This window comes from Aedes aegypti, chromosome 2 (assembly GCF_002204515.2).
Source record: "Aedes aegypti strain LVP_AGWG chromosome 2, AaegL5.0 Primary Assembly, whole genome shotgun sequence".
NCBI classification, from domain to species: Eukaryota; Metazoa; Arthropoda; class Insecta; order Diptera; family Culicidae; genus Aedes; species Aedes aegypti.
In genome coordinates, this window is record NC_035108.1 from 302,499,831 (window position 1) to 302,524,725 (window position 24,895).

At 35.0% G+C, this 24,895-nt stretch overlaps 1 protein-coding gene across 1 annotated transcript in view; it reads left to right on the forward strand.

Annotated features, from left to right (window-relative positions):
* Positions 1-24,895, forward strand: part of LOC110676696 — a 199,652-nt gene that overhangs the window by 108,817 nt on the left and 65,940 nt on the right. The window contains exon 3 of the mRNA XM_021845554.1: positions 23,285-23,372. Within this exon, the coding sequence (XP_021701246.1) occupies positions 23,285-23,372 (88 nt within the window). The remainder of the gene's footprint in view (positions 1-23,284; positions 23,373-24,895) is intronic.

The following is a 24,895-nucleotide window of genomic DNA, read 5'->3' on the forward strand; positions in this document are numbered from 1 at the left end:
TTTTATATTTGTAATTATTTTGGTTCTCAATAGTTTTGATATGGCTTAATGGTAGTCTATTTATAGCAGATGAAGAATGAAATTGTTTCGTACTACGGATTCATGTAAAAATGACCGAGAATTATTTTTTCAAGGAATATGGTTTGAGTTTACTACCAATACGTAATAAAATATATATATTTGATGACTATTAACTTTCCTGAATCCTTGGTTAATTTTGTTGTTGTTGTAAAATATAGAAACCAACGCTTTAACATAAAATAAAAGTCGTAAAATTAAGACCTTTGATCAATTATTTTTGTAACACAACAATTTTTAGCGTAAAATTATCACAAATTTTTAATGAAACATGACGATTCGATAGTTTTATGATGCTCCCAATAACTTTCCACGATATGTGAAAAATTCGAACAATGTTTACATAGCAAATGTTTTGTGCCTTGTGAATATGTGTTCGGAATTTTTAAATATATTTTCCTGTTTACCCTGTTATTGTTGATGTTGTTCCGAAAAATGTTCATGTCTGGTTGTAGAGCATGTTTTGGTCAATAAAAGTGCTGAAGACACAAAATAGCTCAGATTAATATTTATGCTGCAAATAAATCAAAAACACGAATGTCCAAAGTAGCCCCCGGAATCAAAAGTAGCCCCGTTTGACGGTACCACAATTATAGGAACACAAATTAAAAAAAATACCGCAACTAAAGAAACAACGTACCAATAGTGAAGGTATTATTTTTCACTGACATGCCGTGGATTACTGCGATGAAATCATATTTCTCATTAAATCAATGGTCGTTAATTCCCATTACAACATTAACATGTACATTGACTGCGCTTGTTGAATTTAGGCGGTTAAATTAAGTTCAATCGTGCTTAGTACATCCACTATTGGTACATCTACCCTAGACAGCGACATAAGGCGAATCGATCCATGACGCTGATCAAGAAGGAGTTTATGGAACTGACCGATGATCTCGCTAATATGCTTCATACGCTGTACATCATGCAAAGATTAAAACCACAAGGCATGTGCTGATATACGAAGCACCCCCTGGTTTTTATGTCGGTTTGGTGTGAACTTTGATGGTGAAAATCATAGTGTCCGGCCATAGAGGACACATTTCAGTGTACATCATTTTTGGCACATAATATAACCCACCATGAAAATGACTTGTAAAGGTTATTTATACAGTACATAAATTCACGGTAAAACGGTAAAGATTTTGAAATATTACGAAAACACAAAAAGTGTCCGGGCATAGAGAACTTCCCTCTAAATTAAGGTCGATAACCTATTTCAGGCAAATAAGTTTTGTTTTCAAAGTTTGCTCAAAATTGTCATGTAGGTTTATGTTTTTCTATTTTTCACGTAAAAATTACCATTTTGTATACCATAGAATGGGGTGTTAAGGACTCGTGAGGTTTTAAGGGATAGAACTTCTCCATCACGTTTGACAGGTCACAAAAACGTCGAAAGCCGATACGTCAGTCTTCTGAAATGCTTCATTTGTACGGAATCTAGATATTGAAAACGATTCAAAACATTTTTGTATGAATTTTATGGGCTAAATACATTTAACGACAAAACTCTGAAATAAAATTAAGAAAAATATGTGACTATCTTAGAAGATAAGTATATTTAATTAAGATCATAACGCAAACAAAATGTCCCGAAAATTTTATCTAGATTTCGACATTTAATAATTTTTATGGAAAAAGTCTCTTTTTGAAAATAAGTGGGGTGTTTAGGGATTACCTTTTCTACTTTTTCCAAGTAACAACTCATTCGATTTATGCCGTAATATGTTCCAATATATGTACTTTTGGCTTGTTCCGGGAATTTAAACTGCATTGTACAAGTAAGGGGTCAAATTTGTTTGTTACTGAATTTCACAAAAACTGTTGAATCTCGAAAATCGGTAAAATTAGTGGAAAAATCTTGAAAACAACGTATTGAAGTAAATATGGGATTTTTCTAGATACTATTTTCAAAACTTGTTCGATCACACTGATAAAATGTTTAGAAAGTTGGAATGATTCTTTTATTTTGAAATGGTTTTGAAGCCAGTGATCCTTTCAGTCGTAATCCTATGAAGTTGTAAACAATAATAATATATTGTCATATGTGATTCCTTTTTGAGAAACATCGTGGCCTCGTCGGGCATTGAGCGCATTATGTTATAGAGTTTGCGTTAGATTTCCACTCCATACTGGAACACGTTTCTTCAGTATTTTTTCGACCTTGCCACTGGATGTTGCATGCAAATACGTTGTTAATGTAGTGTTTTATTTACAGGGAAAATTGGAGATATTCCCCTATCAAGTTTGTTCAAATTATCCTTATATACTAGGTTATTTTCGAAGTTTCTCTGCATAGCGTATAGGATTCGTAAACTACAAATCTACAGGTTTTAATCCTGTTACATATAAGTATAAAAATCATTTCAAAACAATTTTACGATGTATTGATAGATCTCAAAAAGATTAGTAGCTATTAATGATTTAGCAGGTAAAATAAAACGGTTTGTGTTTGCAGGAATTATAAGTACAATAATATTGATGTATAACCTGATTCAGGCTGAACATAACCTATGAAAATGAATGAAAGCATCAAAGTTATTGACCAAAAGGATTAATTTTTGTTGTTGGCAAAATATGGTTTTATTTACGAAACTCAAATCCCTTAACACCCCATTTTTCATTTCCGTCAAAAATCACACATTTTCATGATTATCTCAATAATCTAGCATAGGATCCTCATAAATGTATTTGGCTTTTGATATACATGACGAGAGAATGGTAGGGCTGTCCTTTATTCAATTATTGACATACTAGAAGTTGCATGAAATTCGAGATGATTTTTTTTCATCCCTTAACACCCCATTTTACGGTATGGCTTATCAAAATAATTAAAATAAAATTTCAAAAATTAAAAAATGTGTTTTTACACTCCTAACTCGATCGTGCTTCAACATCGAGTAAGAGAGAGTCAATATGGAAATCTTTTTTTTTTTACTTGTTTTTAATCATATAATTTGACAAAGAATGTATTGATGAACCTTCGTGGTAATAGTTGAATACGGAGATCAATGATTGTGCTTGTCGACTTTATAACCTTACTTCAAAAATACAATGGATAATCTAAATTGGTTCTTGGACTCAAAACTTGGTGGAATATATTTTCATGAGCCGTTATCTGTTTTGATTGATAAAATAAATAAACATTCAAGTTATGCTTGTAGTTGTTAAGACCAGTACTCAAAGAAGTTATTGTATAAGCTTGAACTCAAATTTTTAGTAGGACTTTACTGTTTATATATGATACGTGTTACACTAGAGTGGTTCAAAAATAAAAAAAAATGGAAATCTAATCTCCCATATCTTACTTTTTATCCTTATGATAAAAATAGTGTACTACGACATTTTCAACTTTTTCAGAGGTGATTCAAAGGTTGCCCAAAGATGATGTAGATTTACATGAAAATTACTATGAAGAAATTAGGATTAATGTTCCAAACACGTTTGTATGTAAAGCTATTACAACCATATCATCACGAGATAAAAACTCATTCGTCAAGCTATAATAGGAGAAGTTTCTGATGAGAGCAATTCAAAGCACTGTATCGGAAATAAGTTGCAAGCATTGAAGGCGCTTGATTTCCAAGCTGAATGAATCTTTTTGTTCCAGTTTTTATGGCTTAAAATTTCAGATAGGCCAATAAACTTTTAATGATAAGTTTAGGTAACAATAAATCAAGAAAAAAAATTGTCCAAAATGAGGTTTAATAAACTTTTATTACGATACGTTATTTTATAGTAAGGGGTCGTCCAAATGACCACGCAAAGCCGCAATCTTAATTTTTCCTGGTTACCTTGGCATTTACAAATATCTTTTGATTATTTCAAAATTTCCTTTATATGTCAACTCTCTGATTTCGATTATCATAATTTCCTGAAGGTCCTCAGAAAAATATCTAATTTTTAAAAATAAACCGATGTTGTTAAAGGAAAAATAGAAAGAACTTGCGGAGGCATGTCTCTAGTATTACACCAAGAATTTATCATTTAACTTCTAGAAAGATGTTTTTCTAATTCTCTCCAATTTTTTATGTAATGTTGGTAGATAATTGTAAACAAAATAGTGGGTATGGCTACGTTTTGCTTCCAAGAAAACCTCAGTAATTATCGCAATTCAGCGAAGTTTTCAGATAAATTATGATTAGATTTCTATAAGTATTTCTGTAAATTTATTATGTATAGGGTGTCCCAGAATGTATGGGCACGACTTTACCATACTACCATTTTGAGACTAATGCAGATAAAAATCTGATTTTCACACATTTTATTCTTGTATTTATCAAGTGCAGATTTTGAATTTAGAGCGATTTTTATCGCTACCTGTTTATTTATAGTGTTACATTTCTGAAAGCTCCTCTATTAGTTTTGCACAAATCGCGATATATTTGAGCGACTTTGTTGTACGAAATTTGTGCTAAGTCATAAAAATACCATAAAAATCTGAAAAATGTATTCACCATTGCTGATACGATAAATGATCAGACCATCGCTTATTTTATTGGAAATTATTAAGTGTAGGGGCCCAGATAGCCGTAGCGGTAAACGCGCAGCTACTCAGCAAGACCAAGCTGAGGGTCATGGGTTCGAATCCCACCGGTCGAGGATCTTTTCGAGTTGGAAATTTTCTCGACTTCCCAGGGCATAGAGTATCTTCGTACCTGCCACACGATATACACATGCAAAAATGGTCATTGGTATAGTAAGCTCTCAGTTAATAACTGTGGAAGTGCTCATAAGAACACTAAGCTGAGAAGCAGGCTCTGTCCCAGTGAGGACGTAACGCCAGAAAGAAGAAGAAGAAGTGTATGAAATTTTAATAGAAACTAAAAATCCGATTTCAGCTGTGGTCGATTTTTAAATGAGTCGAAACCGAGTCCTTGTAAATCCGTTGAAAAATGTAAAAATTAGAAATTTTTGTTGTCTGTCCAAACTATAGATATTTGACATAAGTAAATTTGAAATTATATATTTTCATTTAAATTGAAAATACCTGAAAAGCTATTTATCTTATGAGAACCTAAGACAAGACGTGACAGGTCGAAGTACCTACAAAAATGAAACCAATTGCCTGTCAAAAAAGACCACTTCTCATTGGTCGTTTTGGCAAAGGCCTACTTTCACATCGTTGAGTTGGATTGCAACAGGGCACTTTGTTACTAGCTCGACCGTGTTGTCAGTCCATAAATTAGAGTTTTCATCAAAAATTTGGAAATTTTTCGTGAAATCTTTTTGTTGCAAATCTATTTATATTCGATGTTAAGTTCAAAACATGTGCTCCTACAATGCTAAAATAAATATGAAATAGCAAATTGAGACCAAAATAGTGGAAATTGTGTCAATTTTCTCTAAAAACATCACCGGTTTTAAATTTCAAACTAATTGTTTGGAAATATAGTATCCTCTATTGCGCTAAATGAATAAAGCGTGCAACAAACAATCAGATTATGAACTTTGATATTTGATTTTGTTCACAAGATTTGCATAAAAAGGATACTGGTAACACTGGATTTTTTATCGCCAAGGTTATCGACGGAAAAACAACAGGGCAGTCTTAGTTGAGCTGTCATGTCCTGTCCTAGATGAGAACAAGCGATTCATTAGAATTTAAAATTTAGAACCCTATAAAATCCCATTTAAATATTTTTAAAACATCCATTATTTATTTAGAAATACTCCCATTTTTTCCCTACGCAGTTTTTGGGAATAGCTTCAAAATGTTAGAAGATACTATTTTTGAGTTGGAGTTATGATAGTCAAGTACATCAGACAGTTATAAATACTTGACGTTGCTATTATTTTGTATCTTATACGAGATGGTGTTGAATTATTTTGTATCTTATACGAGATGGTGAAATCAATCATGATTCGTTAAAATGCGTCATTGAATCGATCATATAAGTCGATTCACATTTGTGAGTGAGTCACCAATTCGCTCTCAATATCTGAGTACACCTGATTCTGTTTTTGCACGAATTTTTTTTACACAGCCGTGCAAAAAAAGTTTCCATACATTTTTTTCCACCAAAAACCTTATTTTTGCATGAAACGTTGAGAAATGGTGTTACTTTTTTGCACGGTTTTCGAAATGAAAACTTTTTCTGCACGGTACGCATCCCCCGGGCAAAAACAGAATCGGGTGTATTGTGCCCATCTCTAGTCTGTTGTGATTGTTAGAAAATCACAGAATTCCGAATGTATCGTTGTTGGATTGTATTGGTCTGAACCTGGGAGGGAGGCACCAATACTACACACGAAATATGACACAAAGTTATTTCGAACTGCAAGAAAACTCCAGCTTGCCAACGACAATCAAGGCAGATTTGATGAAAATCGCTAGTTTTCTTTTATTGTGTTCCTTCGATCGTTCTGGACAAACATGGAAAAAGGGCTTAAGTTTTCTATGCATTTCATTTTCGTTTTTATTGGAAAAAGTAAAATGATGCGTATTTGAATACTTTATTTTCAATCAGAATAAAAGGTGTTATTGTGACATTACTTTTGATTAAGCATGAATAGCTTTTCAATCGATTTTTTGTCACATTTGATAAAATGCAAAAATATGTTTTAATCGATTACGCGCTTTTATAATGTTTGTCCATTGTTTTAGATCTGGGCTCACAGTGACAGTTCGTGACAGCAGAATCTCGGCTCACCTTGACGCACATAAATTTCGTATCGGTTTCTCCCTCTCAGGTCTGAACCACCCAATCAGGCGAAAAAAGGTTAGTTAGGTTAGGCGGCATCCACAAATTACGTAACGCTCTAGGGGGAGGGGAGAATAGGCTCAAGCGTTACGGCTCATACAAAAATAAAAAAATCATACAAAAAGCGTTATGGAGGGGAGAAGGGGGTAAACAAAAATAATTTTAGCGTTACGTAATAAATGGATGCTGCCTTATAGCGAATTCTAATATGGATATTGAAAAGTGATATCAATTTGATAGATATAGGAGGTAAAGGATCTGAAAATGATATCTAAAATTTACTCCTGGAATAGCATTTGCATGTTATATTAAGGTTTTGTAAGATCTAACCAATAACAGCGAGCTTTTCATTAAATCTGCAAACATCAAATTATGGCATGGCTCTGAAGTTCCACCAATAACATTTTGATATTATCTTTAAATCTTTTATCTCTTTGACATCAGTATCACATTTTGATGTTCAGTATTTCAGCTTCTGCTCGAGCAATAACTCTTCCAGAGTATTGTCAAAAAATCCTTTTAGTAGTTGTTTAATCTAGTCCAGCAAGAAATTCTCAACTAATTACTAAGACAGTTATGCAATTTGCCACAAACTGGAATCGAACCATGAAAGGCTAGTGCATAGAGAGCGTGATTCACTCACATGTTGATTCTTAGGATTAATGATCCATATGTAGGGGAAGACGGAAAGATAGCATATTTCACATTTCTGTTAATGCATGAATGGGTTTATACGAAATTCTTAAGTAAGCATCTGTTAAATTTAGATCAAATTTAATATCAACGAGCATCAACTTTGTTCATCAAATCTTGCGTTTAAGTGGTGATTGGTGAACTTTCAAGTAAACCGCCATTTTCATGCCAAACTGAAGGTGGTCCGCCTTACCCCGGCAGGCGCTCTTACCCCGCTTTCCCCTATACGTTTTAGTACGCATTAGAGTTGATAACTTCTCTTCTCTTTGATCAATACCTCTTTTTACGAATAGACTCATCTCAAAAGAGGTTATTCGTTCAATGAGGAAAGTTATGCTCTCCTCGTAATTTGTCCACAAACAACTCTGGTTTCGGTCCCTTCACGTTACTCGATTCTGGGTAATGAGGAGGCGGCCTTTCTCGCCTCGGTTGGCGCTATGGAAAACAATATTAATGACATGGAAGCTCGTCAGCAAGCCTGCCAAAAATAGGATGGTGAAAACTTAAGACAGTGGTTATATTCTATTCCCCCACAGGTAAAAAAGAAACTGTAGTCCAATGTGTTAGATTTGGGTCGAGATTTTATTATTCTTCTAGTCAACGCGTGGTTTTTTCACCGTCGAAACCCCAACACAGCTGTTGTTAACGAAAAGCGTGGTTTTTTCACCAATGATGTTCAAAATACAATAGCGCAACGACGGAAGTGTTTAGGAAATGTGCCGACTTGTGTTCAATCACTTCTAATCAGGTATGCTGCAACTGTGGTGCAGGACATCTTCTTCTTTCTGGCGTTACGTCCCAACTGGGACAGAGCCTGCTTCTCAGCTTAGTGTTCTTATGAGCACTTCCACAGTTATTAACTGAGAGCTTTCTGTGCCAACTGACCATTTTTGCATGTGTATATCGTGTGGCAGGTACGAAGATACTCTATGCCCTGGGAAGTCGAGAAAATTTCCTTTACGAAAAGATCCTCGACCGGTGGGATTCGAACCCATGATCCTCAGCTTGGTCTTGGTGCTAAATTAATATGGCATGCAGAAATGTACTAAAAAAATATAATATTTGTTTGAGAAGACAAACTTCAAACTTTGAGTGCAATTTTCTCAATGCCCACTTTTCCATATGGGACAGTTATTCCTTTATGGGTAGTCTAATGAAAAAGTGAAAACAAGTAGTATTAAAATGCAATACTTCAATAGCAGCCTGCTATCAGCAAGAATATGTTATCTCAAACCAGCCTTGAAACATTGATTTTTGTATCAAAAATTAGTTTTTCAGTGATAATGATTCATTTTTTCACTTTTCACTGAACAGAAAACAAAAAAAAGAAATAAATTTGCTTCTATTTTATGAACAATTTTTAAATAAAAATGTCCACTAAATCGAGGCATACCTGTATTATTTTATCTTCATACACCAGATGACGAATGTTGAGCATCTTAGATCTTTCTTTGTAATCTATTGTTCATAAATAATTTTAAATGTTTGGACAAATTCCACACTCTTCTCTTAAATTCCATGTGGTTTACCAACTAAGACCAGATATAATTTAAGGTGTATGGGTTCGTTTTGCGATACCGCAAGGAAGATTTCGACTATTTCACTGACGATACGGTGAATAATGAATGTTTTACAACTTTGCGCGAAAAGTTTTTTTTTACAAATAGTACTGAAAATTAAATTTTGCGAAGCAAGTTCTAAACTACGTTCCGTCTCATGCCATGCCTGACTTCGTATCGAGGCACACAAAACCTTACTCTATTTTGTTATCCCCAGTGTTAGAAATTCCGTGTATCGTTTTGTTGGGTATCGACATGAAATATATGCACAAGTGTATCGCATACCCTTATGCTGCTGGATAGAGGACCACCACCCCGAATAGGAGCAGTGCAATGAAATTCAAAATTGCATTACAAGCCCCAAAATAGTGCCGACCAGAAAGCATAATGGAAAAGAAGAAAATCAATTTAAATTTGCATACACTTTGGATCTGGCCCAACCATCGCATCCATTGGAACTGAATAAGCAAGGAGAGTAATATTAGAATCAAGTTTTTCGTATGGTCTTTCGCACACCATAATTCGAAACTGTGTTTATGGCAGCAAGTTCGAAGTGCGGAAAACGAATGGTGTGCATTGCACAGGACAGGGGGGACATTGGAGACCTTCTGTTGAAATATATGCCAACCAGTGTGGCACTCGATGAAAGAGGTACATATTCGCATTCGTCCTCGACATCCGCTCAGAATTGATCCAAACAGAAATGCAGAAGTCTAAACAACGGTCAGTGTGTAGAATTCCATCATAAGACAAAAGTTTGTCACTTGGACTATTCGGTCGTAGGATTCCAAGTGGGGAACATGTGTTATACTAACGATTTGCGACGGGAAGTGTCATCGAAACAGCAAAGGGGCCAAGTGTTTAGGAGTGTCAAATTCGATGCTGTCGTTCATTGGAGCCTTGACCTCTTGTTGGCTCCGTCTTGTGCCTAGAATGAAATCAAATTTGTTATGCATGTGTGTCCTGTTAGGGCTAATAGGAGCTTGTTTAACGGATGTGAAACAAAATGCTGACATACGGAGTTGAGAGCAGATTAGAAGCTATTAGGAATGAAGTTTGGGTACAGTTTTGAATGGATTTGGCTTTGAATCAGTGCAGCTATTCGGTAGAGTAGATTTTGAAATGCATTTCACACTGTGCAACTGAAGAAGAATATTTAAATAACGAATATGATATTTGTTTCTTGGAATAATAGTTAGAATAACAAAATTACCAACTAAAATCTTTCTTGGACACCGTCTTGGGAGAACATCTCTTAAAAGGTTACGTCTTCTTTCGTTTATACACTTAACTTGCTTGCAACCACGAACAAAAGGAAGGATGAATCTGAATCCTTGTCACTAAACGTGGCAAGAATGGAAGAAAGGACGTTTCCCGGAAAGCGCGCTTTCTTTCAAGGGTCAAATGGATAATGTTGTTGATTGTATCGAAATGAACAATCAGTTCGATGCTCTAGACAAATTTTCCGAACACCAAACCGAAGCAGTCTCTAGCCCAGGCTCTTTGATACAAGTGAGGAAGCAAAGAGTGCCGCGTATCGTGGTCAGTTGTTCCGAATTTGGGTGATTTAGGCAGGAGATCTTGAACTCCATTAGGGGAATGAAGGTCTCCTTCCAGATTGCAAAGAAAGGAGACTTTCGCGTTTTGCCGAAAACCCTTAAAGATCGTGAACTTCTTCTCAAACATCTTGAAGAGAAGAAGTACAAATTTTTCACTTATGACGACAAAACTGAACGTTTGTTGCAAGTCGTCTTGACAGGTCTCTCAAGTGACTATAAGTCACCTGAAGAGATCAAAAATGGAATAAATGATTTACTTGGATTTTCCTCAGTCCAAGTAATCATTATGAAAAAAAGAACCCAATCTGGCATTGTTCGGAAAGGGATTTCTCAAGAATATTATTTAGTTCACTTCAACAAAAAAGAACTAAATAATATTAAAGCTTTAGAAAAAGCAAAACTTATGTTCGATGTCCGTGTGACATGGGAACATTTCCAGAAATCTGGAGGAAATTACCAGAACCCCACTCAGTGCCGTCGGTGCCAAAAGTGGAGTCATGGTACAAATCATTGCACTATGGTCCAGGAATCAGTTTAACGCGGAAAGATGCATTCTGAGCTTTAGAATGAAACATTAGACAAAAACGGTTTTGTACAAAGTTGTTAGTATTAGTTAAGCCCTTTGTTTGGTTTTATTAAAAATTAGGGTGGACCACATTTTCATAGAAATGATTAAACTAACTTTCTTATTTGTAGAAATTATATTATACATTCTTCAGCAAAGTTGTAGACCATTCAATTTCAAGCAACTTTGCCAAAAAAGTTTTTTTGTATCTCTTAAATTGACCGATTTAGAGCTTTTTTCCTACGGTGACATAGGGTGGTCCGAACAAAACTGGTTTTCTGGCTCTAGAGTTTTCAATTCAAATTTCTCATCAAAGTAGTCTATGAAACACTTTTAGAGCTTTAAATAATGCGTAATTTGGTGAGTGAAGAAACTCGCTATCTCCTTTCGTTTAGGAGTTATTGTTGTTTTTCTCTCAAAAACATGCCTACTTTGATTGTGAATATCTCTGATTGGGGCAAACATAAAAAATATCTTTTGACAGCGTTCAACAGACAAAATAAAATTGTATATTATATCAAAAAAATACAGATGTGTTATTTTTGTAACTCTAATAAAACGTCTTGAAAGTCAAACATTTTTTATCACAAAAACGTTAATAACTTTTGAACTAAAATAGATATTAACAATCTTTTTGCATGAAAATTTGCGTTTCGTAAGTTCTAAAAATCGTCCTTAGACGACATTGACGAGAAAATAATATTAAAAAAGACTAGAGTTAAAAAACTTATTTTTGTGGGACCACCCTGCGATGATTAGGAAAAAATGCTCTAGATTGGTCAAATTTTGAGCTACAGAAAAACTTTTTTTGGCAAAGTTGATCAAAATTTCAAGTTCTACCGCTTTGCCTAAGAGCATATACCAGTATTTTTGCAAATAAAAAAGTTGATTATATGATATGTGTGATATTGTGGACCACCCTAGTTTCAAATGACACAATATGAAAGCTTACATTTTTAGAAACAATTTTGTAGAAGATCATTTTTGTCTAAAATTTCACTTTCATGCTCAAAATGTAAAATAATAAAGAAACACATACCATGAAAATCTTCAAAATAGTTTTAGAGCCCTATCTTTCTTATTTCAGATTTCTCGTCAAAGCGGTCTATGAACGACTTTAAGAACTTAACAAAACGCAAATTTTCATGCAAAAATATTGATGATATCTATTTTAGTTCAAAAGTTATTAAAGTTTTTCTGCTTAAAAACCTTTGTTTTTCAAGGCATTTTATTAGAGTTACAAAAATAACACATCTGTAATTTTTTGATATAATATACAATTTTATTTTCTCTTTTGAATGCCGTCAAAAGATATTTTTTATGTTTGCCCCAATCAGAGATATTCACAATTAAAGTAGGCTTGTTTTTGAGAGGAAAACAACAATAACTCCTAAACGAAAGGAGATAGCGAGTTTCTTAACTCACCAAATTACGCATTATTTAAAGCTCTAAAAGTGTTTCATAGACTACTTTGATGAGAAATTTGAATTGAAAACTCTAGAGCCAGAAAACCAGTTTTGTTCGGACCACCCTATGTCACTGCAGGAAAAAAGCTCTAAATCGGTCAATTTAAGAGATACAAAAAAACTTTTTTGGCAAAGTTGCTTGAAATTGAATGGTCTACAACTTTGCTGAAGCATGTATAATATAATTTCTACAAATAAGAAAGTTAGTTACACAATTTCGATGAAAATGTGGTCCACCCTAATTTTTAATAAAACCAAACAAAGGGCTTAACTAATACAAACAACTTTGTAGAAGACCGTTTTTGTCTAATGTTTCATTCTAAAGATCAAAATGCATCTTTCCGGGTAAAACTGATTCCTGGACCACTGTGGCATTGCCGCATGGATACTAAATGCATGATTTGCGGAGATTCTTCTCACGCTAAGGACGTCTGTTCAGTAAAGGAAGATACCACCAAGTTCATATGCTCTAATTGCGGGGCCAATCATGAGTAAAATTTTTGAGATTGCCCTTCACGCAGAAGAGTCGTTGAAACTCGTGCCAGTTAGATTAAAGATAATATCCGTTACGATAACGGTCGTTTCCGGAATTTGCCTGGTAGAGTATCGAACAATACTCATTTTTCAGTTAACGATCGCTTGATTAGGAATCATACCCATCAGGAAGATCATAATCATGCTCATTCACAAACTAATTTTAATCCGTCGGGTAGCCGTTCGAATATTTTAATTTCGAATGTATCACCCACGGTAAATCCTTTGCCGATATCGTAGCAGGTAATTTGAACTCCTCCCCTACTATGAGAACCAATTCTATATGTTTCAAATCAAATGAAAAAAAAAACCCTACCGCCACAGGGATTGTCCGACATTTCCCCGAATGATTTTTTCCCGAAGAATTTACTCCCGAAAACCATTTTCCCGAATGCACTGTTTCCCCGAATGTACTATTTCCCCGAAAGCTTTCTTCAAACACATTTTTCATTATTTTTTTTTCAACTATCAGAGTAGTAGACTGAATTCAGTTAGTCAGATAATCGCTTCAAACTAATGATTCTCTTATGAATGATTTGAATCGAGAAACGACATACGAGATATTTGGATTGGAAATCGATGACAGTTTTTATTGGAAGCCCTGCTTCTAAAAATATGTCAAACATTAAGTTCAGTATTAAAATTTGGGGTGCAAATGCGATTGTCCGACTTTTCCCCGAAAACCATTTCCCCGAATGCAATTTCCTCGAATGACGTTTCCCCGAATGTACTATTTCCCCGAAAATTATTTTCCCGAATGTACCATTTCCCCGAAAAAAATCGTAATGTAATTCTGAAAGCTATTCATGATCCTGCTGCCAAAGAGTACTTAACATGCTAGATGATGTAAGACTAGATGAAAATTGATTAGTTTGCTATAATATCGATGTGTTTAAAGTAGCAGATGTTCAAAATAAATTGCCACGGGCATTGGACTCAACACAACTTTTTTTGTGATAGCCTGATGAAAAAAGCGAGCAAGTTTCATTGGAAGCGGTATCTTTGGAGTATCGGTATTTGGCTTATGGACATTTGACCGAATGAACATTCGGCTTAGTTTTGCCTTCTTAGAATAATAGGCTGTTCTTTATATTTATACTTCTTCAATATTTAGTGACACTTAGCTGATAATAATAATAAGCTGTTCTTTCACATTGTTTCGCGCGATTACGCAGAGATGCCATATTAGGCCAAACGTCGTTTTGCCATACATCTGCTAGGTTAAACGTAATTGCATTATACTTAGTGACAGTAGCTACAGTGAGTTTATTTACTACACAGTTAAGCCTCGAGTCTTCCTTTTAAATATATTTAAAAGACAACATGCTTCTTTATTGATTTACTGACAATCTATATAAGTTTACCAAACAGTAATAGCATGTAATTACCAGAAAAAAAAATCTGAATAAAGTTTCAAAAATTCTGTTAAATTTTATTGATATATTTATGTATAAAGAACATCAGAAGGGCAAATTTCTGATGAAATCAGTACTGCCGTGAATCGCAAATCAGTCCCACCTGCATTTTCGTCAAAATTGAGTTAAGTTCAGTTATCAACATATCTTCCAATGCTATTTCAGCACTTATGAGATAATATTATTTGTTCTGTAAAACTAGGAAAAAATACCAAACTGGATTGTCCCATATCAGTCCCACTACAGTTCAAAGTTCAAAGAAAATTAACCATCTGCTTTCGTTTTAAGAAACAGAAACTACTAACGCGGAAGTAATGATCGAACGATAGCTTGAACCCGATGTGCTGAACTGTCAGATGCGTCTCAAATCAACTTAGTGACTCATTTATTATTTCTAAGTTTTCATGCAGTCTTCAGTGCATCTCATTTGTGTCACGTCTTTGAATCCTGCAAACTGTTTGCAACCGGTCAAACTTTATTTCATAATTCTGCCGTTGCCAGTTCAGCCAGATGTTATTCAGATGTACACCCGATTCGAGAACGTCGAGAAATGTGTTACTTATTTCGCACGGTTTTTGAAATTTTGAACTGAAAACTTTTTTGCACGGTACGCATCCCCCGTGCAAAAACAGAATCGGGTGTATTAAGTTCGGACAAACGACATAAAGCATCAGCTTTATTCATCTCTTGAATATTCTTTCAAAACCTACCTTCTACATTTTATGCATTACGATTCTTAGGATAATCAAATTTGAATACCGAACTTCATATTTTAACATGTTTTTGAAAGCAGACATGCCAGTAAAAACTGTCATCGATTTCCAATCCATATATCACATTTTTCGATTCAAATCATTCATAAGAGAATCATTCGTTTGAAACGATTAGCAACTGTGCTGAATATAGTCTATTACACCGATAATAAAAAAATGAATGATAGATGTCTTTGGGAAAAGCTTTCGGGGAAACAGTACATCCGGGGAAATGGTTTTCGGGTGAAAATCCTTCGGGAAAATTTGATTCGGGGTATTGGTTTTCGGGGAAATGTCGGACAATCGCAAATGCCGTTAGGCCGAATGTCTTTTGGCCTAAGCACTATGGGCCAGAAAACAAAATTTCGCGACAAAATTCCAAACACCTTCAAAATGATCAAAAATGAACCTAAAAGTAATACAAACTTGAGGAAGCATGAAAATGTCATGTTTGGGATGACTTAGATGCATTTTGAATTGAATTGAGAATATTTATAAGGATTGAGAGTATTTGGGAAAATATGTTAATTAAGGTATTATTAATTCAAATTCGCTCATCATTTTACAAAACATATAGTACATTTTCAAAGATATGTTTCAAACATTTCAAAGTAAGTACACTGTTAAGTTTCTCAGAACAGTTAAAAATTGCATGAAAAATGTTATCATAGTTGTTTGGAATGCATTGGCAACTGTTTATTTGATGTATTTATTGGTCTTTCACCGTACATTTGCATTTATTACACTATTAAAATATTATAACGCAATATTGTTACTGTGCATTACCTATGGAAAAGCCATACAATCATCAGAAAGTTATAAAGATATGGTCCAAAATAGAACAAGATAATATGAATCACATATTTGTATATGATATGCTGTTTTAAAATGTGACACTTCAAATTGTTTGAAGCGTTTCAATCAAAATCACTTTCGAAACCTTATTGTCAGAAATATTTTAGCTGTAATGGAGGCCTAACTTGATATGTTAAAACATCAGAACATCTGGTAAACCCAAGCTTATGAAATCCATTATATGATTACGTGCAGCAAGTTCTTATATAAGAAACGTGAATTTTTGTCCAGATCTCGTATTAAATTGATTTTGAATTGAATTAAATCAAGTAGAATTAAAAATCTTCATTTCTTTTCGCCGGAATAAGATGATTATTTTATGTACAAATGAATAGTTCGTCTGATTATTTTTATTTTTATTTTTATTTTTATTTTATTTCAATTCACTCTATGTGAACCATCAAACTAAGAAACGGGCAAATTTTCGATGTTTCAACATCACAATCTCAGCCGTTTCATATTTCTTCAAAAATTTGTTTTTTTTTTAAATAAATCTTCGAGTTGTTATTTTGACCTGGATGTTTTCCAGAAACTACGCATTAGTCCCTATATCGCGAACCTCAAACAGATTCCTCTGTTGTGGTCTTATCATATCGTACAAATCATGGCCTCGGAGAATATTAGCAAAATTATTATTTTTTGTAATTTTTTCAACCAACTCAACCCAGATTTCTGGATGTCACCTAGCTTATAAACGGAAACTTGCTCAAAAGTAACGCATTATGATTGCTTTAGTTCTTCTTCTTCTTCCTGGCGTTACGTCCCCATTGGGACAGAGCCTGCTTCTCAGCTTAGTGTTCTTATGAGCACTTCCACAGTTATTAACCGAGAGCTTACTATGCCTCTGACCATTTTTGCATGCGTATATCGTGTGGCAGGTACGAAGATACTCTATGCCCTGGGAAGTCGAGAAAATTTCCAACCCGAAAAGATCCTTGACCGGTGGGATTCGAACCCACGACCCTCAGCTTGGTCTTGCTGAATAGCTGCGCGTTTACCGCTACGGCTATCTGGGCCCCAGTTATCTGGGCTTTAGTTATTTTATACCAATCAAACTTATTTAATTTGTGATTGTATGAACAGCATCGAAGTTAAAAATATGGGGTTAAACAATCGACTAAATTATCGCATGTACGTAAACCGATGTATCTCGGCCATCCGCAAATATATGCAAAAACTTTTTGGAGCACATGAAAGAGTGGAGTCTAGGTTTCCACCTCATAATGGTTGCAAGCCGAATACGGTGGAATACCTTAACTTTTAAGGTGAAATAGTTAAAATATAGTGAATATTACTGGTACATTGTAAAATCAATGCTAAAATTTAAAATGAACTTTATTTTTATACCAGACATGTAAAATGCACTTAATTTACTTTCCAAAAATGTGCTCACAATAATTTTTCTTGCCATTTTCCCCCTCAAACCAAATTTTCTTAAGATAGGGTGAAATTCAAGTTTTACAGTTTAGACAATATTGAGCCCCATAAAGTGCAATGAAATAATGTAATTAATCAAATAAGATGGTTGGTTTACAATCACACATGTTCTCAATAATGAGAAATTCATCTCAATAATTAATTTTATTGAAAAAAGGTTTTTGGACTTTTGTCGCGAAATTTTTATTTCTGGCCCATAGTGCTAAGGCCAGTAGGCCTAAATCCGTTAGGCCGAAAGGGTTGTTAGGGTAACATTTGATCATTTACTCTTATTTCATAAGGCTATCACATTCATCAGTGTTTTTTCCTTCTTTTAATCAAAGGCTGTTCTTTCTACTTATATTTCACAGCGGATATTGTGGGCTTCTAGGTAATGCAAATTATCCTGATCGAAAACTAACAATCCATTCGACCTTACAATTCATTCGGCGGCTTCTAGATAACGCAAATCAGCCTGACAAATCCCTGTTGGGTATCCATTCGATCTTACAGTTCATTAGAACTATCGACCATTTTCGGCCTAATTACCCTTTCGTCCTAACGGCATTGGGCCTAGCGGCATTCGATCCTAACGGGATAGAACCAAAGTTTTATTATGCTAAGACTAGCAATAAAAATGTAGAAAATGTAGAAGGTGGGTTTTGAAAGATTATCCAAGAGGTGAGCAAATCTGATACCTTATGTCGTTTGTCTGGACATAATTTATCTTAATGACATCTGGCTGAACGGGCATCGATAAAATTACTAAATAATTTTACTGATTGAAAACTTTGTGCATTTTGTGGACATTTTGATCTTCTCTGCTTCTCTGCTCATATTAAAAGAAAAAAAACGAGTCGACAATTTTGTTCGGGACGCATTTGACAGATTAGTACATCGTTTCGAGGCTATTATTCGATCATTGATTCCGCATTAGTAGTTTGTGTTGGGAAATGTTCTATTTTTTCTGTAAAAATAAATTGATACCATAAAAGTTGCTTGTTTTAAATTTTGTAAATATCCCTTCTTTGAACATAGGTTGTTCTTCTTTATTTTACTGCTCTAATAATCATTTACTTTTTTTTCTGTTAGGAACATAAACCACTGCGACTAATATATGATCTATTGTAGTATTTCTCGTGTCCTTTGTTTAGTGCATGTCGTATAACTTTGTCATTATCGAGGTTCACTGGTAGATTTTTACCCCATAACGCACCACGAAAAGGTGATAATTTTAATGCTAGGCTTTTCTCTTTTCAATCGTAGGCAGTTCTTTGAAGCTTTGCTGTGGTAATATTGTTCTGCTCACAGCTTCTCCTTATTTCAACAGGAATTTTTCCTTCTTTAATAAGAAGGCAATTCTTCATAGATAAATATATACATAAATAATGACAGAGCTAAACTTGAAGCAAACTTTGTTCTGGTAATTATATGCTATTTCTTCAATTTTTATTGTAAATGCAAATATAACGGATGCTAATGTATTGAACCAATATTTTCAATGGTTCCGATCAACCCTTGATGAAGATTTTTCATTGAATAGGCATTTTTTTCTATTTAAGTAATAATTATTAGCATTTTGGGTATTCATTATTAACATGCTCACTTCGTTTGATGTTTTCGGCTATTTGTTTTAGGTCATTTTCTACAAATTTGTTTCTAATGAAGTCATTTATCTGTAAACTGATTTATTGTCAGAAAACTGAAATAGAAGCATGGTGTCGTCTTTTTAAAAGTTTCTAGAAGGAAAAATCGATGTCTAGTAGACTGGCCCTTAAACAAAAAAGTTGTAAAACTCAACGGGGCACCCCCTAGATATGAGCCTTAGGGTAAGAAAAAAGCTCTCTCAAAATATCAACTCAATTGGTTGCTCCACCAGCTGGCGCATTAGATTTGAAGTTTGTATGGGATATTCGTCTCAAATATATTGAAAATTGATCCTATGTCACTGTTTCGTTCTGTATACTAATTGTTCGCGATCAAATAAGCCCAGAATGACAAATACACTAGTTGATACCCAAATGAACATAATTGCAGAAGGTTGTATCTGGATTTAATCCCATTTTCATTACTCTTTCAGTTGTTGAAAGTTAGGCTTATATCAACACTCCCGTACAGTCACTTATATGCATGCGACATGTACCTCAGCTCGCCCCGCGTCATAGGTGGCTATGATGCGTTTAGTGGCTACCTCCAAGCTATGTTGAAGAAATACAATCAGTATTGCATGATATACTTCAGATGATTAAAACACCAACTTTATTAATTTTCATCATGGTACAATCTTTTACAATATTCTTCGCTATTACATCAAGTAGTGTTTTTGACATTCTGGATCCAATTGAACGCGATCATCAATTTTCCTGAACCAAACAGTAGATGATGTGCTGTTGCTCATATGTTTGAGCTGAAAATCCCATATTAACTTCAATTTGAATGCGCCAGCTCATGGAACGACCAAATGAGCTGAATTTTTCAGAAAGGCTTCCTCTAACCCCAAGAAATAATCCTGGGGGGTGCCCCGCGGAATCATAGAGTAAAGTGGGGCAAAAGTTCGAGTGGGGCAAGAGTTTCTTTTTAAGATTTCTAGCTCAAATCAAATCAAAACTTAGAAATGTCATGGTGGTTCTAATGCTATTCAAGTTAGAAACTTTTACTCCAAATATCATAAAAATCGATTGATATTTGGAAAAGTTATGGCTATTTGTTGTTTTTCGAAGTAAATATTGTAATATTTGGTCAAACTTTCGATGCATGGAACCAAATGAAGATAAAATATTTTTCAAAATTTTATATAAGGGCGTTTCTAGGCCTATTATAAGGATGCTTTGACGTGTATTAGTTTTTCCATAATTAGTTGGAATCAATTTTTGGCCCATAGCGGGGCAAAAGTTCGATTCTGCGGGGCAAAAGTTCGACCCATGTATAAACCCACGGAAAAATTTTCAAATTTCCTGAAATCTACATATTACCTTCAAATTTAGCGAAATTTGCCTGATCGTGCGAAAAATGTCACAAAAATTTTACATTTTCACTTAGTTTTGCGAAAAACTGCTATTTTTTGGGTGTATTACAATTAACCCTGTTTTGGGCATTTTTTGATGAAAATTTAGTGTGTATTTTTCGGCAAACATAAGCTTACGGCTGGTATAAAGTATGTCTGGCATAAAAGTATTGATATTTTGTGTTTTAGCCAGCGAACTTTTGCCCCACACTAGATTCGAACTTTTGCCCCACCGGTGGGGCAAAAGTTCGTTTAAGACAATCAATTTTAAAACTGTTATAACTAAAAATGGGTAAATATTTTGACACAAGTTTGTTCAGTATAATTATGGCCAATATGTTGAAGGTTCGCTGTATGGTATTTGTTTTGTTTCATCTGCTATTGTTTTCCTGGAAAATTTGATTCTACCACTAAGGTCGAACTTTTGCCCCACCTTACTCTACAATTTTATTTTTCTCCCATACTGAGCTGGCCCAGTCTAATGTCTAGTTAGGTAGGGCAAGATATAATGGATTGTTTAATTAGCCTACCGTACTAAAGCTTGGCTTATTGTAGTTACAGTCGTGTATGGCACGCTTAGTATTATGAAAGAATAATCGTTTGACTAAATGAATACATGCCAAAAGAACATTTAACCGAATAATGAATCTTTGCGAAATTTTCTGAAACAATTTGAAACAACAGCCTATCATTTAAAGAAGGGGATATTCAAATTGAAATATTATCAGCTAATTGCCAATAATTATTGAAACATTTTAAATAAAATAATAGCCCACAATTCTAAGAAGGCATAACTCAGCCAAATGTCCATTCGCCCAAATGTCCATAAGCCAAACAGTCATAAGCTAATCATACCGCTTACAATGAAACTGCCTATCATGAGTGATTTTTAAGTGGCTTTGAGTATAATGCACGCGGCACATCATTTTAAACACCAGTTACTTCAAACACATGGATTTTATAACAAATGTAACAAATTTTCATCAAACCTTACATCAGCCAGCACGTTAAACACCTTTTGGCAATTTCAATTTCATAATCCTGAATAGCTTTAAGTATGTAGCTAACATAAAGATTTTTTCGGGGAAATGGTACATTCGGGAAAAAAGCTTTCGGGGATGTGATTCATTCGGGAAAACGTCATTCGGGGAAATTGCATTCGGGGAAATGTCAGACAATCGCCACAGGTAGTCCTACTCCGCTTCTTCGTCTACCCAAAATTCTAACGGAAAATCATCAAATGTACCCACTTCAAGTGATATGTCTTCCTCTGTTTTTAATTTTCTAACTGAACAATTGAATCTTATGATTGATGCAATGTTTTAAGCCATCACTATGACTGAAGCAGTTCAAGTAGGTGTAAAATTTACTAAGCACTTTTTTAAATTGATTTTAATGACTTTTGGAAAATGTATGTATAATTTTTATAATTTCTATCGACGGGCTTGAAACATTTAAAAATTGTTCTATTCAAAAGTTACACATTTTTCTATTGGTGAGGTTATTCCATCACAATATTGGTTCATCCAACCATCCTCTGCGAGCATACGTTAGTATCTACATTATCCAGCTTGATCTAAAATATTGACACACCCCACAGCTGATCAGTATGCGCATTTGGTGGAACCATTTTGATACTTAAACAAATTTCGACTTTTGTTTGATCGGTTGATACGTGTTTACCTTGTTGTTGCCGACTGAGTGCTCACATTTTATCCCACCAACAGATGCGAGACCTTTGGCACAGTTCCATTCCAGTCCTATAGGAATCAAGCATCACTACGCATCGACAATCGAATCGAAACGCAGCACCCTATCCATCATAGTTGGGCATGGTGACAATAGTGACAAATGGCTTTTAGTTGGAAAGAATCCAATTTGCACTTAATTGATTCCAAATAACTTCGGTCGCAGTAATTGTCCCTGGCTGTCTGTCTATTGTTGGGTGGGTTCTGCTGAAACTAATGGCGTGACGCTGATAGTGCAATAATGGACAAACGATTGAATCATTTCGCCACTTTTACACCACTTTAGATAATGATTTGAAAATTTGGTGTGAACTCATCTATTTGTAATAGCAATTCGCTACGGTTGGGATGGTGAATAAGTTGACCATTTTGAAATTGTACTAGTGGCCATGGTTGGTTTCAGAAAAATTTCCAGGGGGGAACTGAGTGTATCAACAGGGGTTATCTTCATTACGTAGATGAAATTTGTATACATTTGAGGCTACGTGACACCCGTTTAACCCATTTAAGTTTCGTTAATTTGAAATAATGAAGTTTGGGAGAAAGCAAAACAACATCTTAGAGTCAGCTATATGATTTGTGATGAATTCAGATGTCTTCTTGAAATTACAGTTTTTGTAGTATAGGTATTCAGATTTTTAAAAGTTACTAGTGAACATTGGTACTTTTACTTACGCAGTATATTGAGCGCTTATAAATAACACTTTATAACAATACTCAACCACTTTTCCCAGAGCTGCCTATGGTAGCCAGCTTATCGCCTCAAAGCGGATTGACCCCGGCCAACTATTATTTAAGGGCGGCAAATGTTCACGCTTGTCCGGTTCACTATAAGCCCCTTTGCTGTCAGTTGGTTTAATTGTTATTTGCTGTTTAATTTAAATTAATCGATTTTCCATTCACATCGTATTGCGTTGCTATTTTCCTTTCCAGGTTCATTTGCTGCTGTGCGATAGTCGTCATCGTTTCCACCGCGGTTGGCTCCACATTTGCAGACCAGAGTACCAAGGAACGGATCAGGGTAAGTGCGGAATGTGACTTGTGTGTTTGGAGGCTCTGAATTAGGAATTGGGAATTTGCGGGCCTGTTCGGTTGGTTGGTAAAGTTGATAATCTGATTGTGATATCCAAATGTGGATGCGTCGGCTAATGTTTGTGCCATTAAATAATTTTACGTCAATGTTGTTGGTTACTCAGTGCTTACATCTGAGTGTGGAATCCAACATTCTGCACATGTGAGGCGATGATAGTATATTATGTTGCAACATCCTTGTGTGAGCAAAAATAAAAAACTCGAATTAAAAGTACCTATTAACCTATTGAGCCTCCGGATGTTAGGAGTCAAAGATTTTCAGAGAAGTCTATGAAAGCTAGTGCTCATTGAAAAAAAAAATGTATGAAAAACGTAAACTTCAAGGACGAAGAAATGTCAGTTTACAATTTTTTGCCGAAAACAAACAAAGTTCAATTGTTAACAAAAACAAATTGGGAATTACACATTATGTTTTAATCAACAAAGTGTCGAAGACCACAACAACATATGAGAAGCTACTTTTTCGGCACAACAAAAATAATACAAATTCAACTAATAGTCCTAGGTATTTAATCTAGGGTACAAATTTGTCGGATCACTATGGGGCTCTGCACAAAAATCTTTCTCTCTCTTTCACCCCTTCACAAAATTTGTAAACAACAAGGCCAGTAAACGTCAAAATCCCTTGCAAAATCAAAACAGTGCAGAGCCCCATAGAGCTGTAAATCGCAAGTCAGTCAAACCTGTAAAACTAGGCGTTGATAAAAAGGGTTGTGAAGTTTTGGATGGGAGATGATCGAATAATAGGTCTTCAGTTTGTTCTCAAATACTTACTACTAATGCAGAGCGTTATGCGTTCGTCACAAAATCCGCAAATAAACTGAAGACCTATCATTCGATCTTCTCTCATCCATGTTACTTTCTATGCTATCTACATCTCATAGATATACACTGATCATCAGTTGTCAATGCTGTCTCTTTCGCACCCATTTGAAAAATCAAATGCTCTCGCGCTCATCTCTTGCAACGATACCATTGAACGCGCATCCCTTCCTCGCTTCCATCAATGCAACCAAAAGGTGTGTGTGATCGTATCACATTCGACCCAATTCAAAAATGAAAGCTGAAGCTTGCGCTTCTCCAAACGTCAAATCTGCACAAACATTTGAAAAAGGGCCCAAGAGGTTTAGCCTTTTTTCAGAAACATTGCTGTTGAGCCCTTTTTAGCCCGCCCACGCAGACTCACTCCACTAACAGAAAGATTGGTGTTAACTCTTCCTCATAGTGGTATTCGTGAGCATGATCGAGTTTAATAATGATGTTTCCTGCAGCGTATTCAGAACCATTAGATGCACAGACCACTCTATAGAAGGTTCCAGGTGCCCTGGGGGAAGTGGTCAATTAGGAACATATCTGGAACCATATCAATATGGGCATCAAACTTCATGATTTTCAAAGGTTATGCTTTCCGAAGCATTTCCAGCACCACCGGCTGCCATGACCACTTTATAG